The following is a 20570-nucleotide window of genomic DNA, read 5'->3' as shown; positions in this document are numbered from 1 at the left end:
ATACATTTTTCCATCGTACGAATAATTCATGGCCTAAGGGCAGTAACTTGCTACTTACCTCATCTTTTTGTTCCTGTTTTATTTTGGCATTTAGCTCCTTTATTTCGCCCATGGGCAAACCAATTTCCTTTAGTTCTTTATAATCACATGGATCTACATACAACTCAATATCATCGGCATGATCCTGAAGTTGACGTTCTTTGGCAACGGCACCTTGCTGCTGCTGCTGCTGCAGATTATTGTTACCCACCAGACTGTCATATTTCTCGGGAGAGAGTTTCTGAAATTTATGCTCATTCTTTAGCAAATTTTCATTAGAGGGAGACATTAGGCGACTGGACATGGAAATTTTGCTAGCATTGTGCATGTACGATTGCGAGTGATGATGCGAGTGCGAATGTGCTGGTGATGATGATGAGGCGCTATTGTGTGATTTGTGCGAATCAAGGGTATCCGTCGAGGATTTGTTCATGTCATAACGTCTGATGCTGTCCGCAACATCGGAGTATTCAATAATTTCCTCAACATCGGGATGTTGGAAGGAAATGTGAGGTGGTGTGCCGCCGTTGCCATTCAATGACAGTGGTGGTGGAGTGTGCATAAAGGCGTGTGTATTGGGTGTTTTGGGCGTGAGTGGTGTGTGTGGACTTGTGGGTGTTAGGGGTTGCGGCATATTTAGTTGACTCTCAATTACATGACGCCACGAAGCGGACGACGATGAGCACAATGAGTTCATGGGTGATCCTCCCTTTGGTGGTGCTCCAGCGCGATATGTAAACGATGGCGACGATGAGGATGTTGGTGATGGTGATGACTGACTGTTGTTGGGCTGTGAATGAAAGTGTAATTGTTGTTGTTGTTGATGTTTCGAGATTAGCTGAGTTGGTGACAATTTACTATCACCACCTACCACTAAATTACTACTACAGGTGTTGGTTGGCGATCTCTGCTGTTGTGCTGGGGTAGCATGCAATGCTAGACCAACATAACAACCATCCGGGGCATTGGATGTGAAATGATGCTGTTGCAATTGTATTGGGAATTGTGGACTGTGTTGTTGTTGTTGTTGCGTTAGTGGATTGCGATGGCCACTGGGTGGTGATATGGACTGGTGTTGTTGCTGTTGGGTTTGTAACAAAGTGGAGCTTTTAGCTGGTCTGGGTGGTGGTACCTTGTTTTTGTCGCGTGCCGATGGTGGGGGTACAGGTGGTAAATTTACATAGATTGCCTGAAACATAGATATGTTTCAATAAAAATAATATACATATTTACAAAGAAGAAAAAGGGTGCGGAATAAGAGAGTGTGTAACCTACCTGCATATCCTGTGCAATTCTTTCACTTTCCAATTCTCTCAAGCGTTGCTCTTGTAAATCTCTTTCCAGTTTTTCGGCAATTTCTTTGGCCACACGTTTGTCATACTCTTCCCTGCAGGTAAATGAGATTTCAGATTGACAATTTATGTTAATTTTCTAAGGGTTTCAGATACTTACTGTTCCTTCAATTTACGCCTATAGGCCTCGGCTTGTTTTTCAGCCGTCTCCTTTTCCTTAATTTGCTCCTGCAAGGCTGTGGGAAAATCTTCTCTTACCACAGCATTGCGTATACGATTGCCCTTATAGAAATCGGTGACTATGAAGAGAAACGGCATTATTTCTAAGAATTGGTCTATGTTATGTGGTGGTACTTACTCTCTTGGGATTGAAGTTTATAGGCCAAGGCACCGTCCTCACGTACAAGCCATTCTTTGCAAACTGTAAAGCGAAAAATAGAAAAAAAATTACAAAATTAGTTTTTATGAATAGAAGACAACATTCTGTAACTGCTAAAACTAAAAAATATATAATACTAGCTGGCCCGGTCCGCGTTGCCGGCCCTTATTTTTAGTCTTTAATGCAAATTTTGCATAGCATAATATTTCACAAATCTAGCTCATAAAGGTGAACAAATTTTAATATAAATATTGATTTGACTAAATAGAAATAAATAACTATGGAAGGAGGGCAAAATAATTTCTGAATAGTCAAAGTTAATTACGCTTTTACACCCATTACCATAGCACCTCAAATTGCGCATTAGAGTCCCCAAAAGTCTATGTTCTTGTTCATAGTAAAATTCAATGACGATTAAACAATACCCGCGTTGTTGTCCGCCAATCGGTAAACATCACTATATATCGGCGGGCCTCGCGACTGTTCCAAAATATTTACGTATGTTGACATTTTTCTGTAAGATGGTTCTCTACTCACAAAGTAGCCTAAATACAGCAAATAATGGCCAATCAGTTGAAAAACGTGGCCAAGACCACGGTTACAGCTGAAATCAGGGATACATTTATATAAGGGTTATACCAAAACCGTGGCCCAACCAATATTCTCTTGGGGGTTACAAATTCAAAAGAAAACAAAATTTTCTTTTCTGACCACCAATTAGATGTGAAAGTGGACTTGGGGATATTCCAATGTGGGGACTTTACTTAAATAAATTCTTATGTGGCAATTATCTGTATGATGGTTCCCTACCCCAGAGTAGCATAAATACAATTTTTAGCCAAATCAATTAATGAATGTGGTCAAGACCAAAATGGGCCCTACTCTGAAAATTTCAAACTTTATGCGAAGAGGTTCTCTAGCTCCTTAGAAACAAAGATGCCAAATAATGGCAAAAATATTAATAAAGTGACCAAGACACCAAAAATAGCTTAAATCATACGATGGTTATATAAATATGAAATCGGGTTGTACCCTTATCCGTGGGTTATGATCGATATCATGACCTGCAAAAGCGATTTAAGGTATCTTGAATGTTTGGGAAGAATTTCTGGAAGGATAGAAATCCTTTTCTTACTAAGAGTCCCATTCGCTCTACTATTTTCCACCCTTTATATTTGGTATTCTTCTGAATGTACATTGGACGGATTATTGTGACAGGAAAGAAGTAGTTCCACGCTTTGAAATAAGCCCCATTAGGCTTTTTCCGTAATTTTTGTTTGTTCAAATGTGTTCGCATCTTCGAGCTGAACCACAATGTCGGCCCTGGAGTTGAAAGGTAGATGTCAGTTAACATCGTACTTCCCACTTATATCATTTTTTGGTGAAAATTTATATATAGTGAAAAATTATTCTTTATTTTGTTCACAAAAAATTTACTGAATTCAATTAGATAATACAAATTGAAAAAAAAAAATTACAAAAGAAGAATAACACATTTTAAAAATCTTCAACCTGTTCGCTGATTTTTTACAGCAAATGTTTAAAGATCCTTATATAGTTTGTCAATAGAATGTACTTCTATTTTAAAATTCGATTCCATTAAATTATTTCGACATCATCTATTCCGTTTCGCCACCACATAATTCGGTACTACACTTCCATGTAACTCGCCATCAATTTCATTTCTCAAAAAATCAAGTCAATTAAATAAATTGGTATTAATATTTGAATTCAAAAATAAAATATAAAAAACACTACAAATGTACATTAGAAAAAAGTAAGTCAAAATGGAAAAAAATCATGCAAAATAAAACATTACTATTGTACATTTCAAAAGTCAAAATGAAAATGTTAATATATCACATTTTTACGCGATTTTTTTGGATATTATCCTTTTCGGAGAGGAGACAATTCCGAATTTGTATGAATCGTTAAAATCAATCCAGCGGTTCTTAAGTTATAAGCGTAGTAACTAACACAACTTTCTTTTATATATATAACTAGCTGGCCCGGTCCGCGTTGCCGGCCCCTACTTTTAGTCTATAATGCATATTTTTTTAAGCATTATAGAATTATGAAAGCGGTACAATTTTTATTATAAGTAAAATAACTCCATAGTAATTTCTAAATAGAAATAAACATTCATGGGAAAAATTATAATAGATAATAATCTACCGTCGGTTTTAGATATTTTGAATAGCCTGATCTTATTTTTCAGCCTAAGGCTATAATTGAGTGTTAAAAACCTGTATGATATAGAACTTCTATAATAGCCCCATGTGAAAACTCAGCTAAATTTTTGGTATTGAATTTCCAATGTTAAGAATACCGTGCTGCGTGGTATTTAGTTTTGTCCACCTCATAATTGAGGGCGGAATGATTTCAAAATAGTCAAAGATAATTGATTTTTTACACCCATTACCGTGAAATATTAATTAATTTATTTTTGTCATTTAAATTGTGAGTTGGAGAACCCATAAAGTCCATATTTTTCATCATAGTATAATTCAATAACGAACAAAAAAATTAATATTCGTGATTTTTTAATGTTTCTGCCACAATTTGATATTTCGGAGTTTATGGCATGTAGATGTTAATCCCACATCTACGTTCCCAACCAATATTCTCTTTGGAGTTTCAAATTCAATAGTATATCAAATTTTCTTTTCTGACCAAACATTGGTTAGGAAAGCGGATTTGTGGGACACTAATGTGAGAACTATATTCGAATAAATGCCTATGTGGACAATTATCTGAGGGACGATTCTCTACCCTAGAGTTGCCTAAATACAATTTTTTAGCCAAATCAATTGATGAATGTGGTCAAGACCAAGATGGACTCTACTCCGAAAATTGAAAATGTTATGAGAAAAGGTTTTTACACCCTTAGAAACAAAGATGCCAAATAAAGGCTTAAAGATGAAAAAAATGTCGAAGACCCCGAACATGGCTTAAATTATATGATGGTTATACCAAAACATGATCATATTTTGCGAGGATGGTTTCTTATCAAATTAAAATGAGTTAAGAAAAATGTGGTTAAAATGTAAACAATACTTGAAATAGGGTTGTACCCTTATCCGGGGGTCATATATCATGACCTGCAAAATCTTGAAAGTTTAGGAAGAATTTCTTTCTTTTTTCCTAAATGTCCAATTCGCTCTACTTCAATATAGTATGTCAAATTGAAACAAATCACACCAAAAAGAAATTTTTTTTTTAATATTTTTATTGGATACCATTCCAAAATTGTATAAATTGTCAAGCCGTTTTTTAGTTATACCTTATGTAATTTTACCCCGATTTGAGAATTTTTGCAATGAGATCTCTTTTTTCAAGATTTTTAGAAATTTTGACTTAAATTTGGTGTGACCGCGTTAAATTATTTCGATAACATCTATTTCGTTTCGCCACCACATAATTTGGTACTACACTTCAATGTAACCCGGCTTCTATTTCAGTTCTCAAGAAATCGAGTCAAAATAAATTGGTATTAATATTCGAATCAAAAAGAAAAAAAAATATTATAAAAAACACTACAAATGTACATTCGAAAAATGTAAGTCAAAATGGAAAAAAAACATACAAAATAAAACATTACGATTGTACATTTCAGAAGTCAAAATGAAAATGTTAATATATCACATTTTTACGCGATTTTTTTGAATATTATCCTTTTCGGAAAAGAGACAATTCAGAATTTGTATGAATCGTTAAAATCAGATCAGCGGTTCTTGAGTTATAAGCGTAGTAACTAACACAACTTACATTTATATATATAGATAAGACTAAAAAATATATTTTAGAGCAAATTTTTTACAAAATTTTTTAAAGGTTATCAGATTTCAAAATCGTAGATAAAAGAAAATGGTATAGAACTATCAATTATTTCGTTTTATTTTTTATTTTATTTATTTTTTTATTTATTTATTATTTTTTATTTTATTTATCAAAGGTCTATCCTGAAGTATTATTGGTATGGAGTTATTAAGAAATATTTTGAAGGACTGTTACAGATATAACAATGGATTTTTTAGGAATATTTTTACAAGTACTGTCAGGGGGTTAATAATAATTTTTTAAATAATATTTCCTCAGAGACTAGCACAGCTGTAGTCGTGGATTTTCGCTAATGATTTTAAAGGGCTCTTGTGGATTTTTGAATAATAATACAGGGCGATATAAAAAAACTGCAAAAAAGTCAAACACCATAATTTTAAAATTTTATAAATTTTATTGAATGAAAGCAAAAAATGTCGGAAATAGCATCAAATTTTAGAATAAATTTAGATTTGTTCGAATTGGCCACCTTTGGCACGAATTATGGCCTTCAAACGACCAAGGAAACCGTCACACGCTGCTCGAATGTTGCTCTGCGGTATTTTGGCCTATTCCCGGCGAAGCACTTGCTTGAGGTGATCGACACTTTGGTATTTTTTAGTGCCAAACTCGCTTTCCAAAATACTTCAAACACAAAAGTCCAACGGATTAGTATCCGCAGATTTTGGTGGCCATTGTGTGCTGAAAATGAAGCGAGGAACCCCATTTTGTAACCAATTTTGGGTGGCGCGTGTTGAATGCGATGGTGTTGAGTCCTGTTGGAATGTCCAATTTCTGCAGCCAAAATGTTTGCATGCCCAAGGCTTTAATACGGCCTCCAGAATATTTTCGCGATAATATTCGGCATTTATTCTGATGCCACGGACGATTAATACGAGCGGAGAGCGACCATCGGCTATTATGGCGGCCCACATCATCACCATGGCCGGCGCTTGAGTTCTGGTGGTCAACCGAAGGTGCACATTTTCAGCTGACCTCTTTGGCAAGTAACACGATCATTTTGTTTTCTTTTACAAACTGCTGGACAACGAATGTTTTCTCATCGGAGAAAACCAAATTCGGCAGTTTACCACTTTCGGCCAAGCGAAGCAATTCTTTAGCTCTTTGAGTCTCTTTTCTTTCTGTTGCGGTGTAAGTTCTTGCACTTTTTGGAATTTCAATGGCTTTACCCCAAGTTCATTTTTCAATATTTGCCGAATGGAATATTGCGATATGTTCAGGTCACGAGCCATTTTTCGGGCACTGTGACGCGGGTTTCGATCAAGTCGCTTCTTTACTTTTCAAACTATTTCTGCTGATGTTGCTGTTTTCTTCCGTCCACTTCCTTGACGTCAGGCCACGCTAGCAGTGTCCCGGTAACGAGCGATAGTACGCGACACAAAAGATTTATTCACATTTAAGTGCTGGAGTGCTCTAACAATAGCCACTTGTGGTTTTCCAGCCAAATATAAAGAAATCACACTATCACGCTTGAATTCCATCACGAATAACATTTTTTCTGGAAAATTCTCTCCAAAATGCTTTCGTACGCTTGTAAACAATATAATGAGCAGTCACTGGAATAATTTTAACAGCTGTCGAACGAGTGGCTTAGAAATGACAGCAGTCTGAAGTTAGTTGCAGTTTTTTCATCTCAACCTATAATCATGGGCTTTTAAACAAATTGTTTAAAACTTTTTCTAAATTCCTATAATTTTTTAGTACACTGCCTATTATTGATTGATGTAGCAATTTTAAAATTTATAGTTTAAAATTGGTAATTGCGGCTCATTATAAATATTTTATTAATAACTTTCAAACCCATAATCTCGAATTATTTTAAGAATATTTTTATGGACCTCAAAATTGTGGATTTTTATAAATATATCTTGAACATCTTTTCAGACCTTTGTCATTATTTTCGACTGATTTATTTAGTTCTTTGAAATTAGAATTTGTTAAAAAGTTTTTTGGACGTAATTCACAATTATTTCCAAGTTTTTTGAAAAAGCAATTTAAAACTATTTTTGAAGACTTTTCTAAATCTACTCTCCTGGAATTTTGTAATAATTTTTAGAAGACAATTTAAATTTAAAATCGTGAACTATGTTCAGAAGTTAATTTAAACTATTTTTTAAGACAATTTAAACAACTTTTGTTGAAGATTTGGAAACATAATCAAGATTTAATACAAATATGGTTGGCTTTATTGTTTTACATATTACTGTGTCTTACTTCAAACTTCAAAGTCCAAATTCAATAGCATCTTCTCAAATAAATTATTTTCAAACAATTAAATACAGATAATTTCAATTAACAATGACATACATATCAAACTGCCAACGATCATGTGAGTATTTAGAAGTATTTATTACAATTGCTAATAATTAATAACACAATGGATCTGTCACAATTACAATCTAGAAAACCTCTATCAAATGCGGTTTCTTTTTGGTAAAGAATAGAATAACAAATGGAAATGTTTCCAAAAAAAAGCAAAAAAAAAAAAAAAAATAGCCCTCCCTCACGTTTTTTTCTGTGACGATCGATGGATGATATTCTTCATTAAATGATAAGGCTAAAAATTAGGACAGGAAAAAAAGCGACACAATTGTTCTAATTGGAAATAAAAAAAGAAGAAAGAGGAGGAGGGGTATGAGACAAAGTGGGCGTTTAAAAAAAAAACTCATCAACAACAACAACTGCCATAAGTAAACGTCATTTATATTCATTCGGCATGCTAATTTATATTGATTGCAGAGTGGAACAGTGGATATGACAAAGAAACACCAACAAAAAAGTAAACAAAAAAAAACAAATTCATTTAAAAATTGGGATCCAAGAAATTCGATACAAAATGCTCGACAAACGTATTTGGAGAGAAAAAAAACCCACACCAACAACAATACGCCAACCAATTATTAGCAGCTCATAAGTACGGCCTTAGATGAAGTAAATTCGATCTTCAAGAGGTCGCTCGCTGCTTGGTCATTGCACTTGAAAGGGGACGACACAATTGAACGCCACTCCAACGTGGAAATTATTGGAATTGATTAACACCATTCGATATTAGGAATGGGCAACAAAAAAAAAAAAAAAAAAAAAAAAAAAAAACAAAGCAACATTGTCTACGATTTTTGTTGTTGTTGGTTACATTTTTTTGTGTTGCACTCCATTGCACCATATGGCACAGTGGGCTAAAAGAGTTACAAATTTTAATTAAATTACAAAAAAAAAAGAAAGAGTAAGGAAAGGTCAAAAGTCGGGGGGTGCCGACTATGTGATACCCTACACCACTCGGATGTGCCAAAATTCAGGTCATTTAGATTAATATTCGCCATTTGGTGCACGATTAACCCGAAATCGGTTGAAGATATATATACGGGAGCTACATCCAAATCTGAACTTGTCAGAGTTATTTTTTGTCAGAGTTATTTCTGGGCTGTAATTGATATCTGGTAGTAAATATCATTCTTGTGGAGTGCATATTAGGAATGTGAGGGACTTAAACCCCAAGTCGGATGAATCATATATATGTGAGCTAAAGCTATATCTAAACCGATTTTCACCAAATTTGAAGTAGTTACTCCTAGACTGAATTCGGTCGGAAGTGCAAAAAATCCAGTCCATTTGGGCTGATATTATCCATTTGGTGATAAAAATAAGTCTGATATCGGATAAAGATATATATGGGAGCTAAAACCAAATCTGAACCGATCTTGATAAAATTTGACACATGTATTTTTGAGCTCCATAAGTTATCTGATACCCAATAAAATTCATGCAGAGTGCATATTACGCATGTGAGGTACTTTAGCACCAAATCGAATGAAACCTTGTATATGTTCAGGTAATATCAGCCCAAATGGGCTGCATTTTTACACTTCCGACTGAATTTAGTCTAGGAGTAAGATGAAAAAAAACTGCAACCAATTTCAGACTACTGTCATTTCTAAGCCACTCGTCCGACAGCTGTTAAAATTATTCCAGTGACAGCTCATTATATTGTTTATAAGTGTACAAAAGCATTTTGGTGAGAGTTTTCCAGAAAAAAAGTTATTCGTGATGGAATTCCAGCGTGATTTTATATGTGGCTGGAAAACCACAAGTGGCTATCGTTAGAGCACTCCAGCATTTAAATGTAAATAAATCTTTTGTGTCGCGTAACATCGCCCGTTGCCGTGATACTGGTAGCGTAACCCGACGACAAGGAAGTGCACGGAAGAAAAGAACAACTTCAGCAGAAATGGTTCGAAAAGTAAAGAAGCGACTTGATCGAAACCCGCGTCACAGTGGCCGAAAAATGGCTCGTGAGCTGAACATATCGCAATATTCCATTCGGCAAATATTGAAAAATGAACTCGGGATACAGCCATTGAAATTCCAAAAAGTGCAGGAACTTACACCGCAAGAGAAAGAAAATAGACTCCAAAGAGCTAAAGAGTTGCTTCGCTTGACCGAAAGTAGTTAACTGCCGAATTTGGTTTTCTCCGATAAGAAAACATTCGTTGTCCAGCAGTTTGTAAACAAACAAAATGGTCGTGTTTACTTGCCAAAGAGGTCAGCTGGAAATGTGCACCTTCAGTTGGCTACCAGAACTCAGGCATCGGCAAAGGTGATGGTGTAGGCCGCCATAACAGCAGATGATCACTCTCCGATCGTATTAATCGACCGAGGCATCAGAATAAAAATTATCGCGAAAATATTCTGGAGGGTGTATTAAAGCCTTGGGAAGGCAAACATTTTGGCCGCAGACCTTGAACATTCCAACCGGACTCAACACCATCGCACTTAGCACGCACCACACAAGAATGGTTACAAAATGAGGTTCCTCGCTTCATTTCTAGCGCACAATGGCCACCAAAATCTCCGGATACCAATCCGTTGGACTATTGTGTCTGGAGTATTTAGGAAAGCGAGTTTGGCACTAAAAAAATACCAAAGTGTCGATCACCTCAAGCAAAAGCTTCGCCAGGAATGGCCCATAATACCGCAGAGCAACATTCGGACAGCGTGTGACGGTCTCATTGGCAGTTTGAAGGCCATAATTCGTTTCAAAGGTGACAAATTCGAACAAATCTAAACTTATTCTAAAAGTTGATGCTATTTCCAACATTTTTTGCTTTCATTCAATAAAACTTAAAAAAAAAAATTAAAAATGATGGCGTTTTTGGCAGTTGGCAGTTTTTTTAACTCTCCCAAATTTGATGTACTTACTTCTAGACTGATTCGGTCGGATGTGCTTAAATTCAGGATATTTCGAATGATATTGGTCATTTGGTGCACAATTAACCCAAATTCGGTTGAAGATTTTTTATGGGAGCTATATCCAAATATGAAGTGATACATTTTGTCAGAGGTATTTCTAAAATTTTTCATGAACTGTTCCACTGTGCCATGCTTAAATGACCGACACATAACATTACCGAAGCCCTTTGCATTTCGGAAAGAAGAAACCATCTGTCAAGTACTGTTATGGAATTCCAAGCTGCTATTGTTGTTGCTGTTATTATTACAACGCCAATTGATATGAAATACTTTTGACAAATATTGACATAAAAGAAATTCAATATCCATGATAAATTGATTTACAATCGGCAAACAATACGAATGCATGAAAATCCAAATGAAAAATAATTCAAGCGTTGCCGTCGAACTTGATGTAAGCGGATCGGATCATGGAAAGGGCCAGCCAGTGGTTGTTGTTCTTGTTTTTTTTTAATACTAATGGCCATTATCTTCATCGTCATCGTAATTAACATTTATGCCATGATTAATGTTGAAGATCACCGACCGTACTTCAGTTTTGTTTTGTTTTTTTTTTTTTCGAGTCAATGATGAGTCACTTCCCCCCTCACCGTTCTTTCTAAAAATGAGAAGATCTCGTTTTCTATGGTCACTGATTTGAAGTGATCTTCTGACTTCACTCGAGCCGCTTAGAGAAGGAGGAGGTTTGTCGGAATGAATGATGCAGATTTATCAGATTGAAAAGACAAACAAGAGATTCTAGTTGTTGTTGTTGTTGTCGTTGTTTTTGTTGCATTTAGATTATGCTCGCTTGATTAGGGTTCAATGACTTTTGTGATATTCAATGGAGTCTTCTTGAAAATTGTGCAGGAAGTGACTAATCACAAAGAAATTCTTCAGGAAAGGTTTGTATTTGATTTGTAATTACATCAGGTAAAGGCTTTGTCCTAGCTGAAAGGGGGTTTCCATGAGAGAACCTTCAGTCTGGCCGAATAGGTGTTTTTCCATAAGAAAAGGAAACTTAAATTCAGCCCGGCTGAATAGAAGGTTTCTATAGGAAATCTTCAATCCAGCCTGGCTGAATGGGGGTTTCCATAGGTAAACTTAAATTCAGCCTGGCTGAATGGGGGTTTCCATAGGAAAACTTCAATTCAGCCTGGCTGAATGGGGGTTTCCATAGGAAAACTTCAATTCAGCCTGGCTGAATGGGGATTTCCATAGGAAAACAGATTTTTAATTTCAATTATTTCATAACCACATTATTTTCGAAATGTTCTTGAGGATCTATAAAATACATACAGACTATATAGATTGATGGCGATCAAAGCATGTTTGTTATGTTTTTGCGTTTGGCGTAAAATACTTCAAAAAAAAAAAGAAAAAGGCAGTCCATCAAACAACGTCAAAGAAGCCAAAAAAAAAAAAAAACACAAGATGTACCTGCCTTACAAATTATAGGGCTTTAATCACAAAATACCAATGGCCCAAAAGAAAAGAAGAAGTAAAACTAACAAAAAACATATGAAGCCAAAAAACAACAACAACAAATGCCACAAATAAATACATAAATATTTCCCCCGAACTAATCATTCACTGCCGCCGACAACATCGTGTCGCCAGCAAAAGAGAAAAAAAACAATCTTTGAAACGCTGCTGCGTGTGCCCAGGGATTTTGTGACTCCACACATCGCTTGCAGCTCTGGTAACTTCTGAAGATGCATCAACACAACACATTTGAAAAATAATCCCTAAGAAGTGGTGGCACAAAGTAAACTAACGATCGGCTGTGCGTGCGTGTGGGTTTCGGTTGCGTGTGTTAAGGGTCATTGTGGCGACCAATTAAAACTCTACTCCAATTTCCTTAGAAGACATAATTACATTAGCCACGATGATCGTTATGATAATGATGATGATCAGCATCATCATCATCGTCTTCTTCATCAGCATTATTGTCATTTGCTGTTTGACACCATCTGCCGCTCGATTAGTCATTTTAGTGTTGCAACACGTTTGTGGTTTTTATTCATATCCGTTTCGAAATTTCATTCCAATTATCAATTTGGTTGATTTGGGGTTATGTTTAAAGGAAATATGTAATTCTTTGGCAGTTTCGAGTAATTTGCTTCAACAACATTGATATTTCCTTATTATTTGTGAGGTTGACACATTTATGTATAGATTATAATAGGAGATGAGACACTTTTAGCCAGGCTGAATAGAAGTTTTCCAAAGGGGAACCCCGACTGACCCCTGCTGAATAGAAGTTTAAGCTGAATTTAAGTTTTCCTATGGAAACCCCCATTCAGCCAGGCTGAACTGAAGTTTTCCTATGGAAACCCCCATTCAGCCAGGCTGAATTGAAGTTTTCCTAAAGGAAACCCCTATTCAGCCAGGCTGAATAGAAGTTTTCCTAAAGGAAACCCCTATTCAGCCAGGCTGAATAGAAGTTTTCCTAAAGGAAACCCCTATTCAGCCAGGCTGAATAGAAGTTTTCCTAAAGGAAACCCCTATTCAGCCAGGCTGAATAGAAGTTTTCCTAAAGGAAACCCCTATTCAGCCAGGCTGAATAGAAGTTTTCCTAAAGGAAACCCCTATTCAGCCAGGCTGAATAGAAGTTTTCCTAAAGGAAACCCCTATTCAGCCAGGCTGAATAGAAGTTTTCCTAAAGGAAACCCCTATTCAGCCAGGCTGCATAGAAGTTTTCCTAAAGGAACCCCCTATTCAGCCAGGATGAATAGAAGTTTTCCTATAGGAAACCCTTATTCAGCCAGGCTGAATAGAAGTTTTCCTAAGGAAACCCCTATTTACCCATCTTGAGGAGATTTATTAAAATAAACCCCTATTTATCCAGTCTGAATGGAAGTCTTCCTAAAGGAAACTCCTATTCAGCCAGGCTGAATAGAAGTTTTCCTATGGAAACCCCCATTCAGCCAGGCTGAATTGAAGTTTTCCTAAAGGAAACCCCTATTCAGCCAGGCTGAATAGAAGTTTTCCTAAAGGAAACCCCTATTCAGCCAGGCTGAATAGAAGTTTTCCTAAAGGAAACCCCTATTCAGCCAGGCTGAATAGAAGTTTTCCTAAAGGAAACCTCTATTCAGCCAGTCTGAATAGAAGTTTTCCTAAAGGAAACCCCTATTCAGCCAGGCTGAATAGAAGTTTTCCTAAAGGAAACCCCTATTCAGCCAGGCTGAATAGAAGTTTCAGCCAGGCTGAATAGAAGTTTTCCTAAAGGAAACCCCTATTCAGCCAGGCTGAATAGAAGTTTTCCTAAAGGAAACCCCTATTCAGCCAGGCTGAATAGAAGTTTTCCTAAAGGAAACCCCTATTCAGCCAGGCTGAATAGAAGTTTTCCTAAAGGAAACCCCTATTCACCCATCTTGAGGAGATTTATTAAAATAAACCCCTATTTATCCAGTCTGAATGGAAGTCTTCCTAAAGGAAACTCCTATTCAGTTAGTATGGGTTTTCCCAGAGAACGAGTATGAGTTTTTCAAAAGGAAACATTATTCCGCCAGACTGAATTAAAGTTTTCTTAAAGGAAACTCTATTAAGACAGGCTGAATTAGGGTTTTCTTAAAGAAAACTCTAATCACCCTGGATGAACTGAAGTGACAGCGTTTCATTTTTCTTAATTTCCATGTCCAGTACCATTTTCCCACAATTTCCAGTATTTTCTCTTGAATCGTTTTATTGTAATTTTCTTTTTATCAACTTCGGTGTGACAATGCGTTTTCACATTATTTTCCAGCTTTCAGCTCACACAACAATAATTTTTCCCTAGGATTCCATTTAGATTGGACCGTGTAAAAGTTTTGTTTTCAGATCGTTAAAGTTGTTTTAATGATCTTCATAAATTGTCGTTTAAAAAGCGTTTTTGTTTTTGTCTTTTTCCAAAGAACCTCTGCTGAACTCTTTGTCCGGGAAATTGGGTTGTTTGGTGGTTGATTTAGTGGCATCATTGTCTGTGACGGTGGTGCAGTAACGCAGTGGCGGGATGGTGCAATGCGTGACTCTTGGTCTCCGAGTGTGAACTTGGTCTCCGAGTGTGGACGAAGATGCATCGCTTATGGTCTGAGCGTGTGGCTTCCCTTCCTCTCCAATCCATTGCATCTAATAGGGTAATTAAATTTATTTTATTTTTATTATTTACGGCTTTCTGGATGTGTCATTGGTTCTTTATAAGCCTCCCTGCACACACAAACATACATTCAGCCTATAATGTTTGGAATTTTTGTCTATTATTTATGTTTTGTAAAGCATTTTCTTTCGTTTTTTTCAGAAAATAATTTATTTTATGGCAGCCCATAAACGATACGTGCGAAGATGTGAAAAGACCCATTATTCTTCGTTCGTAGAAGAAAAGGTTAATTCGATTGTTTTGTATTTCTGCGGTTGAGGAATTTGGTTGGAAATTTATTGATGTTGTTCAATAATAATTTTATTTTAAGAAAAAATAAATGTTCTTATCAGTTTTCGTTAAAGAAGCTATAAAACTAATATTGAATGCCTTTAAAAAAAGGCATTTTGGAAAATCCACACAGCCAGGCTTGTTATAAAAAAAAAACATTTTGCCAGGCTGAATTGAAGTTGACCTGTTCATCTGGGAGATTTCCTATAAAAAGGTATTCAGCAAAATTATAAATTTTAAATGAAATAATTAATAATCTAATGCAAGATAATGGTTTAAATAATACCAAATATATTCATAATAATAGTTTACTTAGCTCTTCCCTCCCCATTCATTAGCCTACTGTGAACTAGTAATTTGACAAGCGATTAAGACGTTGCTCTTCTTCAGTCTTTCGCAAATCCATTTTAAACCAATTAATTAGTTTCGTTTTTGCAAAAAAAAAATGGAAAGGTAAAAAGTATTAGTCAGTTTTACCGACAGATGTATACCCTCAGCCAATGTTCGATTATTTTAATATATTTTGACTCCTGCTATGATTATTAAAATTGTTGACCCTCTATGGGCCAATATTTTCCATTTCGTATCGGACCTAAATAAATATGATATACATATTGCGACGTGTTAGGTTTGGACTATATCGACTACTACCTTCACTTGATATTTTTAGAAAATCTTAAAAAGTGAGTGAAGTTCCAGATATAGCCGACCGAAGTATTCTATTTTCATACTTCATCTAATACAGATAAAAAGACTGGTCCAATTTCAATCCAATTTTATGCGAAATTATAAATTCCATATTCATCTCAGGTTCCTGGTTGAGAAAAATATTTAGATATACCACGTTGTTGTTGGTACCAGAAGATATGGTCCGATCCCTCCCATATTTATAAGAGATTTAGCATTGATGGAAATATTGAGGTGTACAAAGTTTGAATGGAATTGGATGTTAATTTCACGTTTTTCTGAGATTCATGACTATTCAAAATATTGACGTCTTTGCGGGAGAGGTACCAGAAGGAGTGGACCGGTCTATCCAATCTTCATAGCGGATCGTGCGTTAGTTGAAATTAATGGGATGTGTAAAATATGAAGAGAACTGGATGCATATTTCGAATTTCATAATCGTTTTGGTTATTCAAATCTTTGTGCCTTTGTGGTGAGGTACCAGAAGGAATGGTGCGATGTCTACCATCTTTATAACATAATTTCTGTTGATGGAAATTTTGAGATGTACCAAGTCTGAATGAAATCGGATGTTTTATGAGCTTCTGGGATATTCAAAATTTTGACCCTTTGTGGGTGAGGTACCAGAAGGAGTGGACCGATATATTCCATTTTCAATCTATAACTAGGGTTAATAAAAAATATTGTGATGTGTGTAATTTGAAGACAATCGGACTCTTACATCGCATTTTGTAAGAATTATAATTATTCAAAATTTTGACCCTTTGGGGCAGGTACTTGACGCAGTAGGCCGATATTGTCCACTTTCGCATCTCCTGTAAATGTTAGGATTTGCAAAGATGGCGCAAAATAGAATCATCCTTTCGCTATATGTTCAGTAAATTATTTTTTGAACATTTCGACCTCTTGTGGGGAAGGAATGGTCCAATCCCTACCAACTTCATAACAGATCTTGTGTTGATGGAAATAATGAGATGTACCACGTCTGAATGGAATCGGATGTTAGTTTCTCGATTTATGACCGTCATGGATATTCATTTTTTTGACCCTTTGTGGGGAAGGTACCGGAAGGAGTGGACCGATATATTCCATCACACCACACCTTGAGTTAATAAAAATATTGTGATGTGTGTAATTTGAAGGGGAAGGTACTTGATGGAGTGGACCAATATTGTTCATTTTAGCACCTGACCTAGCACTGATGCAAATATTAGGAGAAAATTTGGATTATCCTTTCTCTTTCTGTGCTGTAAAATATTTTCTTTGAAAAGTTCGACCTTTTACCAGGAGGTACCAGAAAGAGGAGACCGATATTGCCCATCTCCGAACTCAATATAAATTTGATAATAATATTACGATGTACCATGTTTGGACCAAAATCGGATACTTTCTTCGAGAATTAACATGCGCACCAACCAGATGGACGGACGGACATCGCTAGATCGCTTCCAAATTTCTTGAAGCGGATTTGGTCCAAAGAGACCTAGGGTCTTAAGCCGTTATTTCGATGATTCACGTTTTGGCCGTGTCAAATGATGGCAGTATAAAAAAACGTTGCAGGAAATTGACACGTTTTGAAAGGTATTTTGTGACGGAAAGAAAAATTACCGCATTTTACAAAGAAACCCATATCTTCTGGGTGAGCCATTGAATAACTAAGCCAAGAAATCCTAAAATGTATGTTTGCTTCTTATCAGCAATTTTCATGTTGAGTCACTACCTAGCTAATCAAACACAGCTGTTGAAAGCGGTCTGTTTGTGGCATAATTTTGAGGAGGGTATGCAAGGAGTTGCTACAGAGATGCTGAATTGAACCGGCACCGGGCTGAATTGAAGGTTTTCTTATGGAAGCCACATCCATTCAGCCCCGGGCTGAATTGAAGCTTTTCTATGGAAATATTTCCTTTGGAAAAATCCATTCAGCCCAGGGTTGAATTGAAGTTTCCCTATGGAAACATCTTTCTGCCCCGGTTGAATTGAAGTTTTTCCATGGAAACCTTCATTCCCATACCTTTTCAATTTGACCCAAACATGGTTTCATCTTGCAACGTATTGACCAAACTTTTTACACTAACCCCCTCTCAGAGAAAATCTTTAGATCTCTCTCCCTGCTCGCTTTGTTATTTATTTAACACGAAATTTTGTTGCTTCAAGCACTTTACGTAGAAATAAAGTGACGCATGCGCTAGTTAACATATTTATCATTCTCATTATTGTTGTTGGTCTGGTGTTGGTTTTGTTATTGTTTTCACCTCATTTTCTACTGTTGCTGCTGCCGCTGTGGCTGCGGCAAACTTTGTTAAGCTTTACATACGTTTTGTTTTGTGTGTGTTTTGTTTGGTTTTTTATTTGTATTACAATGAACCTGAATGTGCCGCCGATAAGAAGAATGAGCTGTAGCAGATGATGACGTTTGTTAGGTGACCGTGTTTTTAATGCTTTCATTACTAGTATTTCTGCTGTTGTTGTTGGCGGTGGTGATGGTGTTTGTTGTTAATATTGTTGTCGTTTTCCGCTCATTGTCTAATCTACATACACGTTTGGAGATGAAGACAGATATGTGGTCTAAATGATACTCTTATTTAAGGTTAATGATGTCTGGGGCACCCCATGGCGTAAAAGTACAACAATGGGGAAGTGTTACCCACAGAATGACAAAAGGGAATAACTACTGACAAGTATACGTCTTGTCGATTCCAAGTGGGGTTTTTAAAGTGAAATGTATTGAAATAACGGGATAATATTGTGAAATAATATTCAATTAAAAAATTGTAAAAATAGTATAGGTCCCATGGCACAATAAAAAGGTAAGGTAGAGCTCCCAGCTGATTACAATTTTTTTCTAAGTGTGCCCGACTTCTGCCAATTTTGTGTATTATATTTGTTGTTTTGAAAAATAAAAACAAAATATTTTCAAAATCAATGATTGAAAGAAACTTAAATTGCGGGGCACGCATTAAAAATATTAACCAGATTTGCCATGGGATTGAAAGATTGAACACTTAGGATCATATATTTGAGAGAACATTCAGACATTTCATTCATCTTTCGCGCTATTTGACTCATTTTAGAAATTAACAAAAAATATCAAATAAATGAAAACAACTTGTCGGATATAATTTTGAATATTTCTGACAGGAAGCGGGCATAGCCTCAGAGCTGTATTTTTATAGTTATACGAAGCTGTTCTACCTCATTATTGTACCATGATAGGTCCTATGTCGACAATATGTCGAAATTATTTTATTTGATATTAAAACAATTAAGCAAAGGCTATAGTCGTGCATGTGATACCCTACAACACTACACTATATGTTGGAAGCCCCCTTATTCCCAAATCCATTTTAGAAGCTTTCATTTTTGAAATAATGCCATAGAGCCCTGCCCAGATGTTACCCTTAGATTTTGTATTTGCCAATATTTATGCTCTGCGTCGTGTTGTTAGGTATTTATTCAAAACAATTTCACACGAAAGTTGTGATCCATTTTACAGCTAAATATAATCCAAAATGCTAGACTTCTTCCCTGGTCTATACTCTCTTTTCATGCTAAATTCCGTGTCGATTGGTTTTCAATTGTGACCTGCTCTTCTTTTCTGGCAAGAAACCATTCTGAATTTATGAGAATTGTGGAAATCAGTCCAGCGGTCCAGGGTTGCCCATATTCGACGGACCCATCTGGCAACGCCATAACTTTTGACAGAGAGAGCTCTTTCTAATCCGAAGAGCCCATATAAAAGTCGGCCGTTTTTACGCCACTGAAAATCCTCAGGAGATTCAAGAAGTGCCTCTTCATGACGAAAAAGTCACAGTTTGGTGCGGTCATTGGGCCGTTTTTCTTCCAAAATGAAAATGGCCATGCTGTTACCATCAATCAGGAGCGTTATCGCGACATGATGACCAATTTTGGATGCCAATTATTCGTCGAAAGCGTATGAGGCAGTTCTGGTTTCAACAAGACGGCGCTCCACTCTTTGATTTAAAAAAAAAAAACATGGGTCCGTCGAATATGGGCAATCTTGTATTGTTTACAAGCGTACAAGACCATTTTGGGGAAAATTTTACAGAAAAATAATTATTCGTGCTGAAATTCAAGCGTGATAGTGCGATTTCTTTATATTTGGCTGGAAAACCACAAGTGGCTATCGTTAGAGCACTCCAGCATTTAAATGTGAATAAATCTTTTGTGTCTCGTACAATCGCCCGTTACCGTGATACTGGACGACGTCAAGGAAGTAGACGGAAGAAAACAGCAACATCAGCAGATGTGGTGCGAAAATTAAAGAAGCGACATCATCGAAAGCCGCGTCTCAGTGGCCGAAAAAAGGCTCGTGAGCTGAACATATCGCAATATTCCATTCCGCAAATATTGAAAAATGAGCTCGGGGTAAAGCCGTTGAAATACCAAAAAGTACAAGAACTTACACCGCTAAAGAAAGAAGATAAACTCAAAGAGCTAAAGAGTTGCTTCGTTTGGCCGAAAGTGGTGAATTGCCGAATTTGGTTTGGCGGTCTCCGATGAGAGAACATTCGTTGTCCAGCAGTTTGTAAACAAACAAAATGATCGTGTTTACTTGCCAAAGAGGTCAGCTGGAAATGTGCACCTACGGCTGGCCACCAGAACTCAAGCGCTGGCCATGGGATGGTGTGGGCCGCTGTAATAGCAGATAAATGCCAAATATTATGACGAAAATATTCTG

General features: G+C 36.4%; 1 protein-coding gene across 5 annotated transcripts in view; it reads right to left on the bottom strand.

Annotated features, from left to right (window-relative positions):
- Positions 1 to 20570, bottom strand: part of LOC101893188 (putative mediator of RNA polymerase II transcription subunit 26) — a 91544-nt gene that overhangs the window by 6317 nt on the left and 64657 nt on the right. For 4 of the 5 annotated variants that reach the window (XM_059124562.1, XM_059124563.1, XM_020035432.2 and 1 more), the window contains exons 2-5: positions 1690 to 1752; positions 1492 to 1630; positions 1315 to 1426; positions 59 to 1228 (exon numbers count right to left, since the gene is read on the bottom strand). In XM_059124562.1, the coding sequence (XP_058980545.1) occupies positions 59 to 1228; positions 1315 to 1426; positions 1492 to 1630; positions 1690 to 1752 (1484 nt within the window). The remainder of the gene's footprint in view (positions 1 to 58; positions 1229 to 1314; positions 1427 to 1491; positions 1631 to 1689; positions 1753 to 20570) is intronic. The other variant, XM_059124564.1, reaches the window with a different exon arrangement.

Source organism: Musca domestica, unplaced genomic scaffold (genome assembly GCF_030504385.1).
Source record: "Musca domestica strain aabys unplaced genomic scaffold, Musca_domestica.polishedcontigs.V.1.1 3, whole genome shotgun sequence".
NCBI classification, from domain to species: Eukaryota; Metazoa; Arthropoda; class Insecta; order Diptera; family Muscidae; genus Musca; species Musca domestica.
Note: the sequence above shows the minus strand (reverse complement) of the source record. Positions and strands in the feature narration are given on the sequence as shown.